This window comes from Empidonax traillii, unplaced genomic scaffold, assembly GCF_003031625.1.
Source record: "Empidonax traillii isolate 1590-97213 ecotype Southwest subspecies unplaced genomic scaffold, ASM303162v1 scaffold1434:size109757, whole genome shotgun sequence".
NCBI classification, from domain to species: domain Eukaryota; kingdom Metazoa; phylum Chordata; class Aves; order Passeriformes; family Tyrannidae; genus Empidonax; species Empidonax traillii.
In genome coordinates, this window is record NW_020956627.1 from 88,383 (window position 1) to 109,757 (window position 21,375).

A 21,375-nucleotide genomic window follows, 5' to 3' on the forward strand; every position below is an offset into this window, starting at 1 on the left:
CTGGTCTTCCTAGAATCCTCACTCAAATTCCTACAACTGGTATGAAGTAGAACATTGGCTAGCAAAAGCTACATTTTGCAAGGGGTTGGAGAGACTGGACCTAGTTGGGTAAAGCGGCTACATTTATACTAACAAATTAAAGAGTCTCAACCCACAGTCATCCATAGTTAAACTGCTGTCACAGTTTTTTGGTTTGCACTGACTCACAAGTTCTCCAAACACTGGATGAAATTCAGTGTAGGTGAGCAGCAACTCTCACAGGCAGGTGCCCTGCTTTGGAAAGTAGATGTTTAACCATAAAGGAGTCGTTTTGGTCTCATGACTACAAAGCTGTCTCTGGCGCTGCAACTGCTGGAACAGACAGAAGAGAGAAAACAAGAAAAAAAAAAAAAGAAGAAAAAACTGTGGCACGGGAGTCAGAGGAGAGGAGGACAGCCTGCATGAAAATGGCAGTAAAGCTAGAAATCTAAAAGCAGAAAATCTAGAACCCAGGCACAGAGATAGGAAATTTAGCAAGTTCAGTGCTACGTAAAATGAGTTAAGACTAAAGAATTTCTGCACATTAGACCTCTCTTCCGTAACAGCTGTTTTGATGTGATAATCTTTGTTGGAGAAGATTAGAAGTAACAAGACAAGGCAGGTATACAAAACTTTTTATTGACAACAGAACAATAGAGAGGAACGTCACCACTTCCCATTCCTCAGGAATGTCTCCATTTCACAGTCAGTCTGCTAAAAGTATACTTTCATGGTAACAAGCAACACGAAGGCATGGAGCTGTCTAACCTCAAGAAAAATGTTTCATCAGTGCAGCGTAAAGGGACCGACAGTGTGCAGGTGTGCAGGCCCTGTCACAACACAAACATGGCAGGCAACAGTATATGCAGAGCCAACAGGCACAGACACAAAGCAGTCAGAGGCCTCAAGTTATCTCCATTATTTCCATCTAAGGGCAATACCTGATGTGCTGTTCCATCCATGTTCTGTTTCAGAAGTGAATATGTTATTCCCTCACTCCTTTTGCTTCCTCTGTCCTCAAAGATGTGAATACTTCCAACTGAATGGTACCATGTCAGAGAATGCCTGAGCTTTTATAGTTTGCTACCTCATACCAGTTCATGCATGCACTTGAGTTTACTTTCAGAAGCTTACATTGACATAAAGAAGCGGGGGGAGGAGGGGGGAAAGTGCTGCAAAAGAAGAAAAGGATTTAGTTGTTAATTCTTCCCTGCTAACAAAAACGTTTGGTAGTTGTTGAATATACTCCTTGTAATGTTGTTTTCAAAAAGTATGTATGCAGTCTACTTAAGGTTTTAAAGAAACTGCACATCAAACTATCTCAACATAATTTCAAATACTCAGGAATGAAATTTGAACCAAAATTCAATCTATACAACAAAATATCTTAATTTTAGTTTTCACAGTACACAGAACTGCACACTGAGTGCAAGACAAAAGCAGTCTCTCTCCTGTATTAAGGTTCCTCTGCCTGCAGAACTCTACTGGAGACCCTGTGTAGTAGCTTGTACATTTATTAATTTATCATGTTTTTCCTTTACTTAATGGATGTGCCTCTGGATGTATAGACTGGTTGTTAAAGTGCTTTAAAATAAAACAAAAACCCAACAAAAGAAAACATCCCTCAAAAAACCATAATAGATGAGAGAATTTTAAATGAAGGACTTTGTACAGCATTTACAATGTCAGCATAAAGCATCTGAAATATGAGCATTCCCTGCAGACTGATGCAGTGCAAGCAGTCTCATACATTAGATACTGCAATTCCTCTGGATTCAAGATGCACAATACTTACAAAAACAACCCTAGAAGCACAGACAAATGCTGGTGGCTCTTCCTCTTCTTTTTAGAAACATAATTAAAAAATCTGCATTACTCTCTCATAATTTAAATACATAAGTAATCTTCCACTTTTATTACTTCATGACAATGACTTCAAATTTACATTATTTTAAGTACCGTCAGAATAGCTCCATGTATAATACAGATATTTGCTGATATCCTGTCAGAAAATAAAAAAACCAAAACCTTCCACTATATAAAAAAAATAATGCTGGAAAGACAAGAACACAGAACAGGGACTTGGTACAGACTATGATTTCAGTTTTATATCAACCACAGTTAACCCAAAATTAACAGATACACAGCGATATTCAAAAGCAGTGCAAATATCTTTGGAGGTTAGAATAAAATTATACTACAAGAACATAAGACAGAAGAAATTAAAAGGCAAGTACTTCAAGTACAGGAACCAGTCTCTGTGAGGTCCACCTTAGTGTTAGCTGGGAGTTCCTCTTCCCATCTTACTTCTTCCTCTGGAACACATTAGCCAACATTGCACCTGATGTAGTCAGCTGGCCCATTTTGTTCAAAAACTTGGTCTTTGTATCTTCACTCACCAGACTCGCTGCAATTGACATCGAGCTAGGAAAATAAAAAATTTAGTGACATAAGACTACAAAAAAAAAAAAAGAACATTATTCTGTTATTTATTAAACAACTGAAGTGTCTTTGCATTTTAGAGGTTTCAACATAAAAGACCAGTCCATGAAGAACTGAAAAATCATTGCCACCTAGTGCAGATATACACTGTTAAATTGATGTTAATGTCCTCACAGTCTTTGTGAAAATGGTAAAATATTTTTGCGCACACTACTTTTTGGTACCTTTGGATGTCACCACATTAGCATTTTTTACCTATTCGCAAATTACTCTAGTGACAAATACCTCTGTGAAAGATTGGCTTTACCTTCTCACCAGAAATGTCAATCCTTCTGTTTATTTAGTATAAGTACGACAGCACTGGTTCAGACATGGCCCTATCTAGTCCGAGTATCCTGCCTCCAACAGTGACCATCAGCAGACACGTACAGAAGAGTAGAAGCAAGGTATGTACAAAACCTTGACCTCTTGTCTTAATTTTCAACTCTCTTATTTTCCAGCTATTTCCAGCCTGACCAGAGTTTAAAACTGGGTGTAGACTGTCAATCTAGTAACTGCCAATAAATCTTTATCTTTATTGATCAGCTTTCCTTTGATCTCCTTGTAAACCTCTTGTAAACCCCACCCTGAGTTGTACTGGGTCAGCCCCTCGCTGGGTAAGGAGCATTCTCCTTCTGGTTGTTGTGAATGTGGCTCCTGCTACCTGTGCTTGAATGTTCCTACTTCATACATATTAGATAAGGCAACGGAGAGTCCACGGATTTGTCACAGACTGGACTGAAAGGAACAACCCAACCAGTGCTGAAGCGACAACACGCTACAACTTTGAACATGCTAAGAAATTAGCCAAATGCTGCAAACAGATATAAACTGTTCAGCATAGTAGCAGTAATCTGTCTCAAGACAGAAAAAATGTACAATAGCAGGAACGCAAATAAATATTCCATACTTCCCATATTTGTAGGAAAATGTTTGCCATTTTAACAAATTATAAAGTTCAAATTTTAAAAACATTTCCAATTAAATTCTCCCTTGTAAGCTCAGCATGGACTCTGCATTTCAAAATTATACAGAAACCACAAAATCTGTCTTACTGGCATAGCCCAGATTCCAGGAACAGACTTTTCAGCCTGCTAGGTTATAAACAGTTCTGTTAGACACAGCTGCATAAAGGCAGGTCAAGTTGAAGTTAACTGCTTCAACAGAACTTGAATGATTTCTTCAAAGTCAGCAGGGATGCACTCAGTACTTTTCACCATTTCATACCACAAAAAAAAAGGTGCTTATTGATAATTAAGGTTGTTTTTTTTTTTTTTAAAGTACCTTAAAAAACAAAAGGGAAGCTTCTCACTAAAGCTGTACTGTGGATTTACAGGTAGTTTAATTATAAACTTCGAAAGTGAAATATTTCTTTTAGGCACAATCACATAGCCAGACATCTTTGGCTTGATTATATACCTCCTGTCAACTAATGAGTCACCTATTTCCAGCTGATAAAACTTAGGTAAATTACTGCTACTGTAAGATGCAATTTCCTTTGATTTTGTGATAAAGCAAAGGCATATAAATTATGTAAATAACAGTTTAGACTCACTATCAGCTGGTTAAGGACAAGAAGCTATTCCTGACTGATGTATCCTAGAGTTCTGTGTAACTAGGAAAAATTATTTGGAAAATACTGTACATTGCAAGCATAAGCAGCATTAAGAAAATAAAACTGCCCACTTCAGAAAAGAAAGTCCATCAGCTGGTGACAAACCTGTAGTTTTCAAACAAACTGTGCTTTTAGTATTCTAATAATCCTGAATAAGTTTGAGGAAACTCAGAAAATATTCAGTTGACATTCAAAACAGTTTTGGGGGATAACAGTCATCTGCTGTCAAAAATAAAAAATTAACAACTGGAGCATCTAGGAGTTCATGTTTTCCAATACTATGTTACTGCAAATATAAATATAATCCACAGCACTCAGCAGACTTGAAAGTTTAAATATGCCCCTGAAGTACTTCTATTACTATGCAAATTGAACATTTAAACATACCAATAAAAATAGTATGAAAACAAGTAACTTGAGTCTCACATCTTCAAAAAGTAATCAGAGACCCCAAAAAGGCAGTAGCATTTCTTATTTGAAACAATCAGCCCTATAGAGAAGTCCTTGAATTTATTAATTACTTAAAAACCAAAGCAAAACCCAACCCACAAACAAAACAAAAAATTGTGTAAATATAAAATTTTTGATGAATTACATGTTGCACAGAGTTCTGCCTATTTTATGGCAAAGCTCTAGGCCAAAACAAACATTCATGCTGGGCATTTTATAAAAATCAGTTTGTAACGTAAGTTGTTAGCCATGACTGAAATGCCTTGTTAATTGCTAAAGAAAATGTTTAACAGAAGTGGCTATCCAATATACAAAAATGCTAAGTTTAATCTTCTTGAAAAACTATTTCTTTGACCCCATATTATTTGACCAATCTTTTCTAACAGCAAGGGGGAAAGACAAGATAATCAGCAGCATCTTATGATTGCTTTTCCATCCGTTTTTATCTCTGTGCACGCATTCTCATGCTGTTAACAAAACCCAGTAATTTATATCCCAGTTGCATTGAAATCCTTTGTCAAATACATAATTGTCACTGAAATCAGGAACTGAAATTAGCAAGGGCTTAGGGAAAAAAAAAAGGAGATATTTATGTCTATAAAAAGGTCATTTCTTCAGTGGTAAAATATTTCTTGTTAATTTTGTACGGTAAAAGATTGTGACCATAGTCTGATTTTGAGTAAGGAAGGGAAAGGCTAAGGAACAAAGGAGCTGCATAGACTTATCATTTTCAAAACTTAGTTTTCAGCAGTTGCATCCTGAAAGAAAATATATTAGATGTTGTATCAGGTTTGCATTTACTCTTTTCTGTAATGGCTTAATAGGACTAACTGTGATTTCAAAACATTTACTACCAGTAACCCCTGAAATATTTTATTTGGTGCACGAGAGACTGATCCTTTTTCCACACCAAATTTCTTCTGTTCAATTCTTGTACACCTTTCCTATTTTGGTAATTCTCAAACTACCAGTTGCTTCCAAGGCCATGCCTGAGCTCTTTCAAGAAGTAAATTCTATCCATTTGTTACAGATATGGAAGCATGACACAAACAAGCTTCAGTAATTGTCTCAGTTCCCATGGCAAAGTATTGGAATTGAAGACAGATTTTCTCTTAAGACACCTACTGTTTCTTCTCGAACTCTTCCTGGCAACACTGCTAAGGATTTATGAAGTTATATAATTACATGAGAAGTTACCTGTTAGGGGATGCCATTCCAAGCAACAAGCAAGCAAAAGAGCAATTAGAACTCATCATAACGACACCAGGCTTTCCACATCTCCATGTCCAACGTGGGTCTGTTAGCTACCTTTCTTTTCAGGAGACTCACACAGGTAGCTCAATTTATACACTGGAGAAGCTGTTTTTGTGTGCACCAGTCACAGCCAAGCAAGGACAGCAGCCTGGAGCAATCCATTCCCAGGACCAGAACAACTCCCTCAGCCTGCAGGCTGCCCCCTCCCAGGGTGGCAGAGTGTGTACCACGTACCTTGCTCTGAGCACTTAGGCGAGACACTCCCTGCTTTCTCAGATTCAGGACAGAAATTTAAATACTGCTTTAAATGGATAAGAAATTAAGGACAAAGTAACACAGGAAAACAAGAAAGTCATTGCTATTGATACAAATAAAAATTTCTTGTCCTGTGTTTTTACACTGGAGACAGAAACAACCACAAACTGTGTTAAAGTTACTAAAATCTGTTTTCAAATACAGAATATGTCAGTACGGGATTTCTGGTCACAAACCTTGGACACCATTATGGAATACACTCTGCAGAGCGTTCCTCTGGAGGCACATAAAAAAAGGGAAGTGGAAGTCTTACCCTTGCGGTTCTTGGACGGTCTTGTTTTCCACTTTCTGTTCACACTCTTTTATCATGGAGCTCAAAATAACCTAAGGAAGAGAGATACATGACATTTGACACTTTTCCTTTTACATTAACATTTCTTATGAAATGTACTCTGCAACTAATTCTGACGTTAGCAGAACTGTTTGAAAAGTTTTTTTGTTCCACAGTTACCTGGTGTCTTGTGGCTAGAAACAACAAAAATGTTCAAAATACCTTAAGGAAGAAAATGTGTTTTGGAACATTTACAGGAGTTCTAGGTGCCCTCCTGTTTGCCCTCACTTTTTGAAATAAAGTGAACTCACTTCTGTGACACACCAAATCTTCATGAACATTATGCATGAAAGAAAAAGGAAGAAAAAAAAAAGTGTGACGGCATCCCAAGACAACATCTTAATGGGAAGGGAGTGCTAAAGCAAACTTGGTATCACTCCACTGGTGTCTTCCAGGGTTCCTATGAATCATGGCTTTTTTCCTTAATTTAAGCAATTGCAGTGTTAAAGGTTTCTGCAAGGTATTTAAGACTGAAAACACCTCCACACCGACATTTTTACATTTCTCCAAAAATAAAGGAATGATTCCCAGGAGAAGGCTCTAAAAAAAAAAAAAAAATACAGTTCATGGGACAGGTATATGGCTCCCTGCCCTGCTCACACAGTACCCACACATTAAAACAAAAGCATTTGAAGCATTTAGGCAAAACAGCTACACAAATGTGCATAATGCAAAATGTGAAACTATAAATATATATATGCATATGTACATATATATATACATACACACACACACTACATAAATGGAAACTTCCTCTGCTCACAGCTCAGGAGAAAGATAAGCTTTTTTTTTTTGAGACACTAAACTTGAAATCTCAAAGCTACAAGAAATATAAATTAGTAATGTCTTACCAAACCCGCATATATACAATAAAGGAAAAAACCCAATTTCAATCTCTAAAACACAGATCAGTCACTAATGGTTACTACCAACTGGTAACTGTTTTTAAATGTATTTGTACACATTAAAGAGCTGGTTTCTGTCAAGTTGCTTTGGACATCTGCAGCACAACCTTTAATTACACTGATAAGAAGTGGCCCAGTCTGCAGATCTGTAGCAGGTATTACATACACTTGAATGTTTCAGAGAGCAGCACTCAAAAAGGACTATAACTCTTACTGCTAAATCTGCTGTCCTTCATTTGCATAAAATGTTATACAAGGTACTTAAACTCAAGAGTACAGAGATACAAGAGAAATACGTTCAGAATTCTGGTAAAAAAAGCAAACTTTTTGTTCTGTATCAAAAAATCCCCTGAAACTTATAAGCAAAGTGGTCGTAATTTTGGTTACTTAGCATTTCTACCTGTGCACTGGAGCTCTTCTACATTTTTGTACATCTATCTGAATCTAGATGTTCCAAACATCAACAACATGAAGTCTTGATCAAAGGGGAGAAAAATTCATCAAGGACTCAGAATCATTTCAGTAACATGATGGAGTTCCTGGCCATTGCACACCTCCTTCTGGGAAGGCTTTGTTAATTTTTGGATGAAGTGGGACAATTCTTTCCTCTTCCCAAAAGTAATTTATCATTAAGTTCAGGGTGAAATAGAGGAAAGATATAAATATAATATCATATGGCAATTCTACGTTATGGCTTCGCACATACTGCTCAGACCTGTTCCCTTGGGTTCTCTTTGTTTGATCCCAGGACTGATTATGAAATCATTTAGACCTCCTTTAAGAGAGAGATTTTAAAGTTGTAACTCTAAATATAGACATTTAAGAGATATAACATGCTTAACTATTATAAACAATACTACAGTCTATGGACTAAATATTTTCATCAAGTACTGACTATATCTCACTATCATGCAACTCAAAATCCAGTTATTTTGAAAATAAATGGAAGGCAAGTGGAGAAGGGGGAAGAAGGGACTTAACATTGAACTAGAGATGCTGGTAAAGTATCCGAAATGTCTGCACAAGGGGAAATGTTTCCTTTAAAGATGAGGTCTGGCCTAAATGCCAACTTACTCTTTTGTTTATATGAAAAAAGGAAAGCAAGTATGAGGGATAAGTGGTAAATGCTGCCCAACAGAATCACAAGCCAATTCCACAAATGTTACCTTTCTAAGATAAGCATGAACTCTGTACTCATGTTAGAGCCGTAAGAACTAAGGCTCTGTAAATGAGAAAATGTATTTTTGTAAGTCATATAACCATTTGAATAATGAATAACATCAGAGTAATCAAAATACTGAGAAAAAGGTTAATTCTGTGTATGCAAATATCTAACTATTTGAGATAGTAAATGGCATTCTTTTCAGAAAACAATTTTAAGACAGGAGGCTTCTAAGACAGACACTAGAACTAACCAGGTCTCAAAGCCTCTACCACACTGCCTAAAACCTCCTATTGTAGCAAGGAGCTGATCAAACACCAGATTTCCATTTCTACAGTAAAAGCTGTAGCGAGTTTTCTAACCCACTGGAGCAGGAGTAAATATTTTTAATTTTATACTTCTCTCCAGCTAAAAAAACAAAGCACTTGGCATCATGCCTGAAGCCACTTAATCACAGTGATGCAAAATGTGGTAATGGAGGATTGGGAGCTGTCTTTCCTTATTGATTTATTTTTAATCCTATTCAAGTTCCTTCTCTGACTAACAAGACTCAAACTCAGTCAAATAAGCTCTTCTGTTCTAATGCAGGGCATCTTTTAACTGACTATGCCCTTAAACCTTAGAAGTTGCATTAACTACAAAAATGGAGTAAGCAGTATTTGTATCAGTTATCCCATTAGTGAAAAAAAATTAAACTTTTGCCTACTGTAGCTTTCAGATATATTCTTATGACTTCCCAAACCACAATACATCTCCCAGCTCTCTCTGAACACAGTATCTATCACTGCCACATCTCCAGTGCTGCCTGTGGTAAGGAAGCACAATTCTGTTGCCTTTGACTGGTGCTCAGTTCACTACTATTCCTCCTGACTCACCCTTCTGAAGTCAGATTCTTTCTGTTTAGGTTGGAAAGTTCCTCAAATAATAATATACAGAAAATAGTCTCATTCTTTTATTAGATTAAAAATGTAACTGGAAGAAGGAACTTTGTTACTGAATATAAAGACTCCTAGAGAATACAGTCATCTCAAGTAAGTCACTTTTGCAAACATAAGGAAAATAAATTAATTTTCTCATATACAAAGTAATCTGTGAAAGTGCAGTATTAACCTTCAAGGACTACAATGTTCCTTTGTACATTCTGATTAAATATTTTTCTTAATCTCTTGAAATGTTCATCCTGCTAAGGTTTCCACCAACATGCAACTAAACAATGTCTCGTTTTCAGCTACTGACTTAACATCTATGTGTTTCAATTCATTCTCTTCAAGTATTTACAACAAGTAAATACTTACTTACCAAGATTTTCAAGTTTCTCAAGCTGACTTCTCATGCTAATTCTTTTCTTTTGCTGCTTTCTGTATTCTCCTCCTACCAAAGAAGATCTTACTTGATTCTGTGTTGTCCTGTCTGCTTATTTTAATCTGCTTTTTACAATTCACAGAATCACAGTGTGGTTGAGGTTGGAAGGGGCATCTGCAGATCACCTGGTCCAATCCCTTGATCAAGCAAGGCCATCTGGAGCCAATTGCCTGTGTCCAGATGGCTTTTGAGTATCTCCAAGCATGGAGACTCCACTACCTATTTGGTCAATCTGTGCCAGGGCTCGGTCACTCTCAGAGTAAAAAGAACCTCTGCCCATTGCCTCTGGTCCTGTCACCGGGCACCACTGAGAAGAACCTGGCTCAGTCCTCTCTGGACCCTCAGGTGTTTGTCTATATGCTGATTCCCCTGAGCATTCTCTTCTGCAGGCTGAACAGTCCCAGCTCTCTCAGCCTCCTCTTAGTGGCCCTTCACTGAACTCTCCCCAGTAGGTCCATGCATCTGTACTGGGGAGCCCAGAGCTGGACATCGTACTCCAGATATGACGTGCATTCCATGTATTTTAGGACTATACTTTCCTCATCTTTAATTTCTTTCCTCCACCAACTCCACCAAATATTGTAGCCATTCATTTCAGTGTACCCTTGCTTTGATGAAAAAGAAAGATGGTAAAACCATTTAATTTTTCCTCAGTCTACAAAGATCTGTTTCTACGTGAATTTCTGACAGGCAAATATTTCTCTGCAGAGATCCTCAGTTTAGAAATAAATTTTAAAAGTTTTTCCTGTTTTTTAAATGATGGGATCTACTCCTTATAAAACAACCTCTCAATAGTGTGTTTTGATACCACTTATGAGCAGCTCTTCTTAACTTCTAGTTTTTAATACCATTACATTTCAACTTTTTCTGCCACTGGCATCTCAAACTCAGTAAACAGCTGCTCACCTCATGCTCTGGTGAGAGATGTTCCATGTCCGTTCGTAAACACTTCAGTCCTGGTAAAAAGTGATTGACCATTAAATCCTCTGAAATAACTAAAAACCAGGTTGTTAAGGTATTATAAGGATTGAATTCTAATGACTAATGAAAAGGAAAAAGAATCTTAAACATATTTAACATTGTGTATTTCATACATCCATACCGTTCTTTTAGTATTGTTTCTTAATTCACTGGTCAAGATCAAGGGTTTTGTTTATGTAGATTTGTTTTATTAAAAGTATCTATCAGTTCCACTGTATTTGGTTTGGCTGAGTTCACTTTCCCATAGGAGCCCTCACAGTGCTGTGCTTTACGCTGGTAGCTGAAAGGTGTTGATAACACACCAGTTTTGGGTACTGCCGAGCACCACTGGCACAGCATCAGTGCTGTCTCTGCAACATTCTCCCCTGACCAGCAGGCTGTAGGTTAGCAAGGCCTTTGGAGGGGACATGGCCAGGACAGCTGACCCAAACTGACCAGAGGGATATTCCATACCACATGATGCCTGCTCAGATATGAAAGCTAAAAGAAAGTAAGAGAGACTGTGGGAGGCATTTGTTTGCTGATGGAAAGCAAAGAATAAATCTTCATTTTTCCTTTGTTTCCATGCATGGCTTTTATTTATTAAACTGCCTTTATCCTGACCCATGAGTTTTTTCTCCATCTTATTTTCTCCCCCACCCTCATCCCATCCTCCTGAGGAGGGAAGTGATAGAATGGCTTGGTGCGCATTTGGTGTCCAACTAACCCACCACATTTACCATCAGTGAAAACCTCTTCCTTATGCTGAATAGATCATGTTTTACCTCACAGATTCGAAGACAAACGCAGTTATTTCTCCAGTATTAAACCTCTCCCACCACCACAGAAGTAACAGCTAAAGTTCCCCCCAAGAAAGGATACAACAACAGGAAAGAGCACTGTAGGATTCAAACAGGTGGGTAGCGATATCCAGTCTCTTCGAATCCACAGACTGCTGGTTGTTGACCAAGGCTAACTTGTGTAAGTGTGGAATAACAACTGGAAAAGTAAATATGGGAATAAGTGTTTGAGATGGCTTTCCACAGACTTGTTTAGCATTAAACAGTTGCTATGTGGCAATTGCAGGCACCTGAAGCATCACGCATCAGTGTGGAAAGAGAACTGCAAATAATTGCTTTTGATGGCACTGCCCTTGCAGGTTTAACTGATAAACTCAAACTTGAAATAAAAATTGTGGTAGCACCACTTGAAATAGAAGGTACCTTTGAAATAGTAACAAGTACCTCAGGGTACCTTTGAAATAGTAACAATTCACAGAAAAGAAAAAAAAAAATCAATATAATCAGCATACCTATTAGCTTTTGGACAGAAAGAGGAAGACTGCATCTTCCCACAGAAGCAACTTACATTCGTCTCTAAATCTGGGCTCAGCATTAGGTCCAACTCTTCCAAATGTCTTTATGATTTCTGTATGTAAAGAATGTTGGTCTTGATATTGAGGGTCTTCCAGGAAAGATGCCAGCTGCATTTTTACTCTCTCCAGAAGCTTAAATATTCCCAGAGAAATAGGAAGAACACAAAAGAATGAAGATGCTAGAAATTGTTATGGTCAATTCAGAGTATGTTTATAATCTTCCATATTTCAGATGACAAATCTTGGACTTTCTTCTAATTTACTTCTTTTCCCTAACAGGATGTTCCAAATTCTTCAGTGCAGCTTTATGTTTTAAAGACTGTTAACAGGGTTTTGATCTGATTTATCTTTTAACTGTAGAGAGGGGTTTCCATAGAGCTGGTCTTTCCTCCTGAGGTTTCCTTGGGTTTGACACTCCCATTTTTTACCTCCTATTAAAATTTTCCACTTGCTAATAATAACTAAGGAGTTTTCTTGTTTAATTAGGACTTAATTAATGAGATTTTTTGTCATGTAACTCAATTAATAGGCTAAAAATTTTCTGCAGAGGACAGAGATGCAAAAGTAACCATCATAAAATCAATGGAATTAAGATTTCTTCAACTAAAGGTGAGAAAAACTGAAAATAAAATTATGTAAGTATTTAATTTGCATTCAAAGTTGAAAAAATAACATGACACATTTTGGAAGGTGCTATCACCTCTGTACTCTAAGGCTTGTTTTAATTAGTGCAATGGATACAGTAATTTCTGTGTGGTAACAAAACAATATTCTTCCCAACTGATTATAGGCATGCATTCCAAGCTACAAAATTCTAACTTTTCCATCTTCCAAGTACTTGTGAGTCATCACTGACTTGACTCACATTACTCACATTTCCTCAAACACATTCTTTTAGAATATGTTGAAATTACGGGAAGAATGCAAGCTCTGCAAAAAGCTGCAAAGATTTTAAGAAGAAATTCAATTGTACAGTTGTTACCTAAAATAAAATCCAGTATTTCTACTGCTTACAGCAGAATCCTGGGTGTCTTCAGAATTCTAATCTATTACCATAGTCTCATCATTTAAAAAGAAGGAGGAATTGCATCTCTACATTATCCTCAAGGATTATTTTGGTAATGTCACTATGTCTTTTAGTGTCATTTTGCACACCAAGGTCTAAACCAGCAGATATGACTGGAACTACAAGCGACTTGTCCTCTCTTCTGGGAGCCAAGCAGGATATCCTAAAGCATCTAAAATGGTAGAATATACTTATGTGGAGGTAACTGACTCCTATCATGTCTTTCTGGTTAGCATTTTAAAATAAAGCTATTTTATTTGGAAATACTGGAGTTAGATTTCACAATTGTATTGGACAATGTTTTAAAAACCATTTTGAGCGTGGGATTTCCCATCTTGTAGCACAGGCCTCCCCTTTACTTATCTGTCTCTCTTTGTTTATCTTTGGTTTGATATTTAGAAGGGAATGTTTTTATTAGTTAAGAGGATCAGTTTGTTTAAAAAAAAAAAAAAAAATTAAAAAAAGGCTGTTGCAAAACCGGAAAGCATTTTGGAAGAGAATATGACAAAAAAAGAAATAATTTATAAGCTGCCCTTTCTCTTACTCTGGATTTATAAAAAAAATTATCCACCTATTATGCTACAAAAACAACAGCCTGTCAACAGGTGTTTTACCTCTCTCTGAGTAACAGTTTCCATGATGGTCCCGAAAGCAGGAATTGTAGCAATCCTTACTGAACTACAATGGAAGAACAGAGTCTTTAACATGTCTTCAACATTAAGAACAAAATTAATTAAAGCAGTATTAAAAAATTAGTACTTTTAAGTTACACATTAGTTTCTAGCAATGACACACACACAAAAAAGCAGGCCAGGAAAAAGACAGACAGGATTAACTCAAGGTCTCAATCTGAAACTCACAATTCAGGATCACTGGACAAGGTAACAAGGGCCGGAGCAACCCGCTTGTCAACTAATGCTTCACTCATGCCTCGAAGAGTCAGCTGTAAACCAGTCAACATGCAATAAAAAACGGTTTGGTAAACGTGAAGAACTGGGTTAGCTGTGACTGAGGATGGGCAGGCAGACTCTTGGGGTTGTTCTTGGTTTAGTCACCCACACAAGACATTAAAGCGACTAAGAGTCATTCATGCTGTAGCATTTGTTAGTAACAACCTGTTAGTGAGATTAGCAAAAGCATCCCTCTCTTAGCCTGAAAGAAATATCACATCAGAACGTCCAGGAAATCAAGTACCACAGTTGTCTATCAGAAATGAGGTACAGCCAAAACTACTTTGCATTTCATTAATGCAGATGATACTTAATTTAGCAGTAGTAAAGCTGATAGCATTACAAAGAAAAGTAATATCCAGCTTTCTGCTAGAAATGATGTAAGCAATTTGAAATCTGAGAATATGATTAAATATAAAACCCCATACAAATATATTAAATGGATCTAAGTTTTCTATTTGACTTTTATTCAGCAGTTTTATCCAGTTTAGTTCTAGGCATTGCAGTAAAACTTTTTATTTAAAAATAAGTGATTTAAAGGTTACATTTGCTTAAAAGTAATTCAATTTTTGTTCATCTAGACTAAGAAACATAACTGATGGTTATTTCTTCCTAACTATTAAGAGGGATGCTATGTATATACGACAGTCAGGGAACTTACATTTCAGGGTCACTGGAGAGAGTAATGAGAGCAGGAACAACTCTCTGAGCTACCAGAGTTTCATGTACCCCCTTCACCAACAGCTGAATGGTCGGAGCAGGGGGGTATCACAGGTGATGCACGAAAAGAGTGAGCACAGTATCATGGGAAGAAGAGTGGCACAACCAAGAGAGAGAAAGAAAAAACACAAAAAGCAAACCAAAATTAGAAGCTAAGCAAATACTGCTACACTAGCGCTTCATAAATGCAAAGGCATGAAGAAAGCTGAAGTGGTCTGGCAATCAGCACAAACGTCAGCACAAATTCAACAATACGATGTTTTCTCTATTTTCAGATATTTTAAAACTTGAACTCACAGCTTTAGCAAGTGTATTATAATTAAAATACTAATTATGTATATATTACATATAAAGTATATATTATAATTATAAATAAAATTATGTATAACTAAATTCTAAACCAATGCTGATTTGAGTTTGACAATTTCATCTAAATGCTGCTCCTAACTCAATACAATGGTATTTATCATAGTAGGTGGCTGTCACATGCAAAATAGATGTCTTGATTAGGTCAAATGCGTGGTTTTCCCACACTGAGGGATGCCTTTCACATGTTTTACAACACAACCAACAGCACCTTTCCAGATGCCAAAAAGCTTTCCTGAAAGTCATTCAGGACTCCTTTAGATTTAACCACCATCCAAGCAGTATATATGCTGCTCTATGCAGGCAGAAAATGGAAAATCCTTGAATTATCCATGAAATATACTTCAAGTCTTTTTGCAAACTAAGGATAGATATATTTGTTGCAATACATCCCAAATTTTAAAAACTTGAAATCACTGTGAAATTTATTATCCACGAACATGAGAAAGTTGTTTGAATTTAGATGTTCCCAGGTGATCTTTTTTACACTAATTATGCAGTCACACATCATCATTTGCTGCACATGTTGCAGATGCCCTTTACATATTTTCTACTACTAATTTTCAAAAATGACAAGTTGCAAACTTTCTCAATATTCAACAAAACAGAGTGGTTTTTGTCTTCATTAAATAAAGGGGAAAGCCTAGATATTTCCATTTTGCATCTCCTGTAAAGAAGTCTGCATGTATTTCCTGGTTTTAGGAGATAAACATAAAAAGCTAATTAGTGAGTTCATGTGAGAAATTTGAAATGTCTTTTTAATATTTAGCTATATTCTAATTACTCAAATTACATAATGAACACAAATTAAATTCCAAGCTTTTTCCCCAGCAATGCAACAAGAGATCCACAGAACAAGGGGAAAGCAGTGGCTGTCAGTATATCAGTACTCAAATCAGGCAATATTTACACCCTCTAACTAGAGAAGATTTTACATTCTATTTGCTTGAGCATTCCTGCTTTACCAACTCCGAATTTAAACCGAAGTTGTGAAAGATTAGAAGCAACCTGACTTTCCAGAAGCTTCTATACAAAGTTGTCATTTTTATTAAGCAATATTTGTGTGTGAATGTATGTGCATGCATGCAAGTGTGCACACAGACACAGAACACAGTGTGGCCTTAAGATAATAACTGGGGAAGGAAGAACGGGGAAAAGCTGTGCAAGAACATATGCATTATTGCTGCAAAGCACCTGGAGGGAAAAAGTTGCAGCTTCCTATACTTATTATTCAGAAAGTATTAGGAATGTCAGTTCAACTACAGCATTTTAACATTAATACATTTCACAGTGAGTTACACTGGTGACAAGTTAAAGTGCTGATCTGTTGAGGTTATGGGCTACTCTTCAAACAGCTGTTAAGGACATAGCTCACTGATTACGATGATCTTACTCTCATATACAGATTTACCAATTTTCCCATTTATTAAAATAGAGAATGCTTACTATTTTCAACCTTGGGCAAATAGGGACTTGAGTTTTCTTTACCGATATTTATTTTTGAGAAAAGCCTAGCAGTGCTTTATAAAAAAAATGCTTGTGATTTGTGTATTTAGCAAACAATTTAGAATGATCTCAGCTTCATTACCATGTGGGCTGCCACACTTCTAAGTATGGTAAAGCACAGTAAACAGAAAATAAAACATGCTTTATAACACAAGTGTCATTCTGAAGACAAGTGGTCTTAGCTTTGAACCTAAACAGACCAACAAAGCTTATATATAACTCGACTGAGCACTTCATGTCCAAACCAGCAGCAAACAAATCCTTTTGCATCAATATTCAAATGGGAAACTACTGACTGAAAACATTAACACAGAAGCAACAGAAATAGCTGGAAGGACAAAGCCATGTAGCAGCATGTAAGGTTGGAGTGAGACAATGTAAATTTTTATCCCGTTTTAATTCCTCTAGATCATTAGTTATACATACTACACCTTAAAAATGGTAGCACAAAGCTTCCTGCCACCAAAGGAGTGAAGGGGTAGAACGGCTCCAAATCAATTCGGTGTCCTTGCAATCCTTAATGGACTGCAAAGGTTTGGTAATGCTGCTCAGAATCTTTACTGTTCCCATACAGCTGTCCTGCAGGTCACATACTATTTATCTTATTACCTAATTGCTGGGCTTTGCCATTCAGCAGCCTCTGAGATGTCAAATTCTTTAAGTGAGGAATATTCCAATAGTGAAACCAACTATCACCACCTCTTCACACAGGCGACTTCCCAAATGTATGTACTGCCATGTATAAATATGTATGCTATGGCTATCAATTAAGTGGCAATATGCTACTATTTTCGAGTGAGAAAAGTGTCTAAAGCAAAGCTGCCTGTGCTTTAGTAAAAACTGAAGTATGCTAGAAAACAATTTGTCAAATAGCATGCATATATTGCCTGAAAATAATCAACATGCAGTTGAATTTGAAAAGAAACTGCAGTCAAGACAACAGCCTATTGTAACTGAAGTCTTTCACATTTGGCTAATGGGTATTGAGAAAAGAACCCCTTATTATTACAAATATGATATAAGAAATGTTTCTGTTAGATTAAAAATACTCAAACGTATTTTAAGGGTGTCCAAAATTGTCATCTTTTTTTTTAAAGGGAGAGGAGGGGGGCAAAAAAGTCTCAGGGTAGTGCTTATTGTGGCTGTTTACTGTCTTAGCTGCTATGACTTGCAGAGCTGCAGTAAAGAATGCTAATGGATAAGCTAAGTGCTCTTTTTTCTGAGGCAGAGTTGAGATTTGTTTTTGCAAATGGATACAAGATGGAAGAAGTTCAGCTAGAGGTCCACTGCAAAGCTATTCAAATTAGTCAAATATGGAAGAAATAGAAAAATAAGGAGTAACATTGATTAGAAATTTGTGTTTCTAGCATGTAAAGGAAAAAAGTTGCTCTTTGTTTGGCAAGTGGAGTTTGTCTGAGTATGTCTTAGGGTTTTTGCATGAGACTTTTAAAATGAACATTTGATGAAACAAAGACATAATGTGGAAATAAAAGCAAACATTAGTTTTATGTATCAGTCTTTATCCTGACCAAAATTTCTAAGTGTTTGGGGAAAGATGGAGCTGTCATTATGAGGCATGTAAATTAACTGTAAAATATTTTAAATTATTTCCATTTTTGCAAAAAATACAGAATTGGTTACATGTTTGTCTTGACCACCATATCTGGTACCAATGAAAACTAATTTGAATTACAATACAAGTGTATTGTATGAGTGTACACACAACCTACTGAAAACAGTAACTGTTAGATATTCACGATGGGTTGAGTAACAAAAGCAAAAGTTAAAACCCAGAGATGCTTGATATATTTAACTATATACGTACAGAAAGATGTGCTGTTGAACAGAGAACAGATACAGAAACAACTACACAACAACCTCCTGCTCCATCACACAGTACACAGCTTATTAGTTTGTAATTAATAAGAATGTAACAGCATTGTTTGAATCCCTGTTTTTAAAAGCAAACTCTAATTTTAAAGAGGTGCAAAAAAAGGCTGGATAACACTTACCTCAAACATTCTAGCAGCTGTACATCGAACAAGAGCAGAAGTATGGACAACTCCATACCATAAAACAGTTAATAGCAGCTCATGATAAGCTGGGTTTGCACTAAAAGAAAACAGTTGGGAAATCGATCAAACAGAAATACTCCCAACCCCTGTTCTTTACGTACAAAATACAGTCTTAAGAATCCATTATTCGACAAATCTAAAACTTCACCATTTATCCTTCCTGAAGGAAACAGAACATTTATTTATTAAGTACTTCATTCTGAAGGATAAGCAAGATGTTGCAGTCTAGAAAAGATGTTGCATTTTCAAGTTAAATACCCCCCCAACTTTAAGAACATAGTTTTCAATAAATTATGATATTGAATGCAAATACATGACAATAGTACGGTAAATACAAAATTAATTTCCACTGTATTCTCAACGAGTGATTTTTGTGGAAATTTTGTGTTTCTTTTTTAAACTTCAGAATTATTTTTACCACTACATTTTTAATCTAGAGATTCCATTTGCACAAAGAAAAAAAAAGCAAGTATACCCTTTATTCACCCAAAGCACTACAGTTATTAAAATTACAGCCAGATTAGCAGCTTTTAATAAAAGCTTCCAATGTATTTAGATCTAGTCAATGCCAAGGTGTAATCTTTACCCTAGTTCCACAAAGGAAGCTTTCAGGCTATCAAGGGGAGCATGGGATAGTGAAAGCATGGTCATTACATCTTCTAGGAATCCAACTAACAGCTTGCGATCTTCTTCCTGAAAGAAGAGAGTACAATGATGAATGTAGTAGAAGTGGTGTTGCTGTTGTGATAACAACCTACAGATACCAAAGAGACAAACTACGAATAAGAACAAACTAGATAAGCATTTAACAATTTTCTTAGGAATTTCAAGAATGTGTTTAAAGAACAAGAACCTTTCAAAACAAACATATGAAGAGAATGTATTTCATTAACGATGTCATACTTATGCTTGAATTGCCCATATTGTTTTACTGAAGAAAGTTTTAAGAACAATATTTAACCATGCTTATTACTCTTGAAAGTTTCTATTTGCTCACAGTCCATTAAAAATCAGTAAGATTATGAAGAATTTTTTTTTTTTTCCTGTAAGGTATGCATATGCCAGTCTGTAACGCTGGTTGCTGACGGATTAGGTAATATTACTTAGAGTGTGTTTATTTTAATACTAGGTAACACTAACATTTTAAGACTCCAACTAGGCCCAAAATGGCAATTTACCTGCTTATCTGTTTCAGTAAATTTTGCAAAATAACATTTGCAAGGTTCGTAGTTAAATGGCCAAGAAGCCATCTAAGGAATAACATTAATAGTGTTGACAGAGGGCAGCACATGATCTAAATGGGCATCACCACCTCACTGGAAAACTGCTTTTAAATGTGTACAGCTGCCCATTCATCTACCTATCTTAAAGCACAAGAACACTAGGTTTTCAGAGAAAACAGTTTGTTGTTTTTTAAATAAATTTTACACACTATTACACATTTAATGAAGGAACAGAAAAACAAACTTACTTGAATATAACATGTAAGGACCCCTGTTGCATAGATGGGAACTGTGGCTTTTGTTAGCACTCCATTACCTGCTGTGGAATCTAGTGAAACACAATGAAGAATTTAGGTTTTATACATACATATGAGGGTGTATATAATGTGCATAATATATACTATAAATAGTATACTTATATGTGCGTTTTTAAGTATTATAGATTTAATCACTTTTAATCACTTTTTTATATATCCATAGAGAATTTATATACATGTATGCTATATACACACACATGTGCTAAAATAACGCTTAAGTGGTATTTGGATTTCATTTTTTTTTGTACCTTACACACATTCTTACACACATTCTACAACTTCAGAGTGTTCCATTCAGAATAACATTAGATTTTCCAACATTTTACTGAGATGACAAATTTCAGAACTGTGCTCTGAAAATGTTAGTTGAACAAGAGATTGACATTTTCTTTGGAGTTGCAGTTAAGATCAATTTATTTGAGTAAAAAGCTACTTACCTATGTTTTCCTCAGACAGTCTTAAGATTTCCTGGAACTGTGGTTTTACCTATGCAAAGGATGATGAATCCCAAGTAAGAAAACTTGTTACCAGTGTCAATTAACTTTAAAAAAATACAAGAATTGAAAAACAAAACAAAAAACTCCCCCCCCCCAGCAAAAAAACCCTTGAAACCACAAAAAGGACATTTGATGGTACAGAAAGAATAAAAACCTTTAAAAAGCATAGCCATAAAAAAAACATGACAGTATGACATAAGAGAGCAAAAATTTCTAATGAGTACCCACAACACAAGTAGCAGTATTTAGTATTTGTGACACAAATAGTTGAAGTACGTAAAAAAACCAAAATTATCTTTTGTATCTTTGCTATCAATGGACCCTCTTCGAAATACAGCTATGATAATCAGTATCAGAACAATTTTATAGAAGCAACAGTTTTACAGATAACTTACAGAAAGGGCTTTCAAAGACCAGAGACTTGTTT

General features: G+C 36.1%; 1 protein-coding gene across 4 annotated transcripts; it reads right to left on the minus strand.

The window, feature by feature from the left end:
* Positions 1–636: 636 nt before the first annotated feature.
* On the minus strand, positions 637–20,961 carry LOC114070085 (RAB11-binding protein RELCH-like). Of its 4 annotated transcripts, none has more exons than XR_003573865.1 (12): positions 20,889–20,961; positions 20,383–20,462; positions 19,498–19,604; positions 18,849–18,948; positions 14,906–14,988; positions 13,909–13,972; positions 12,222–12,360; positions 11,736–11,852; positions 10,800–10,888; positions 6,387–6,457; positions 2,256–2,442; positions 637–1,190 (listed from the first exon to the last, which is right to left on the minus strand). XR_003573865.1 is itself a non-coding variant. In XM_027907290.1 (11 exons), exons 3-11 carry the CDS (start codon positions 19,560–19,562, stop codon positions 2,322–2,324), a joined length of 849 nt encoding a protein of 282 aa, XP_027763091.1. In that variant the 5' UTR covers positions 19,563–19,604; positions 20,383–20,462; positions 20,889–20,961; the 3' UTR covers positions 637–2,321. The 4 variants fall into 4 exon arrangements, 2 of the variants coding, with proteins under 2 accessions (XP_027763091.1, XP_027763092.1); XR_003573864.1 differs by having other exon boundaries at positions 1,814–2,442; XM_027907290.1 differs by having other exon boundaries at positions 637–2,442.
* Positions 20,962–21,375: the final 414 nt, after the last annotated feature.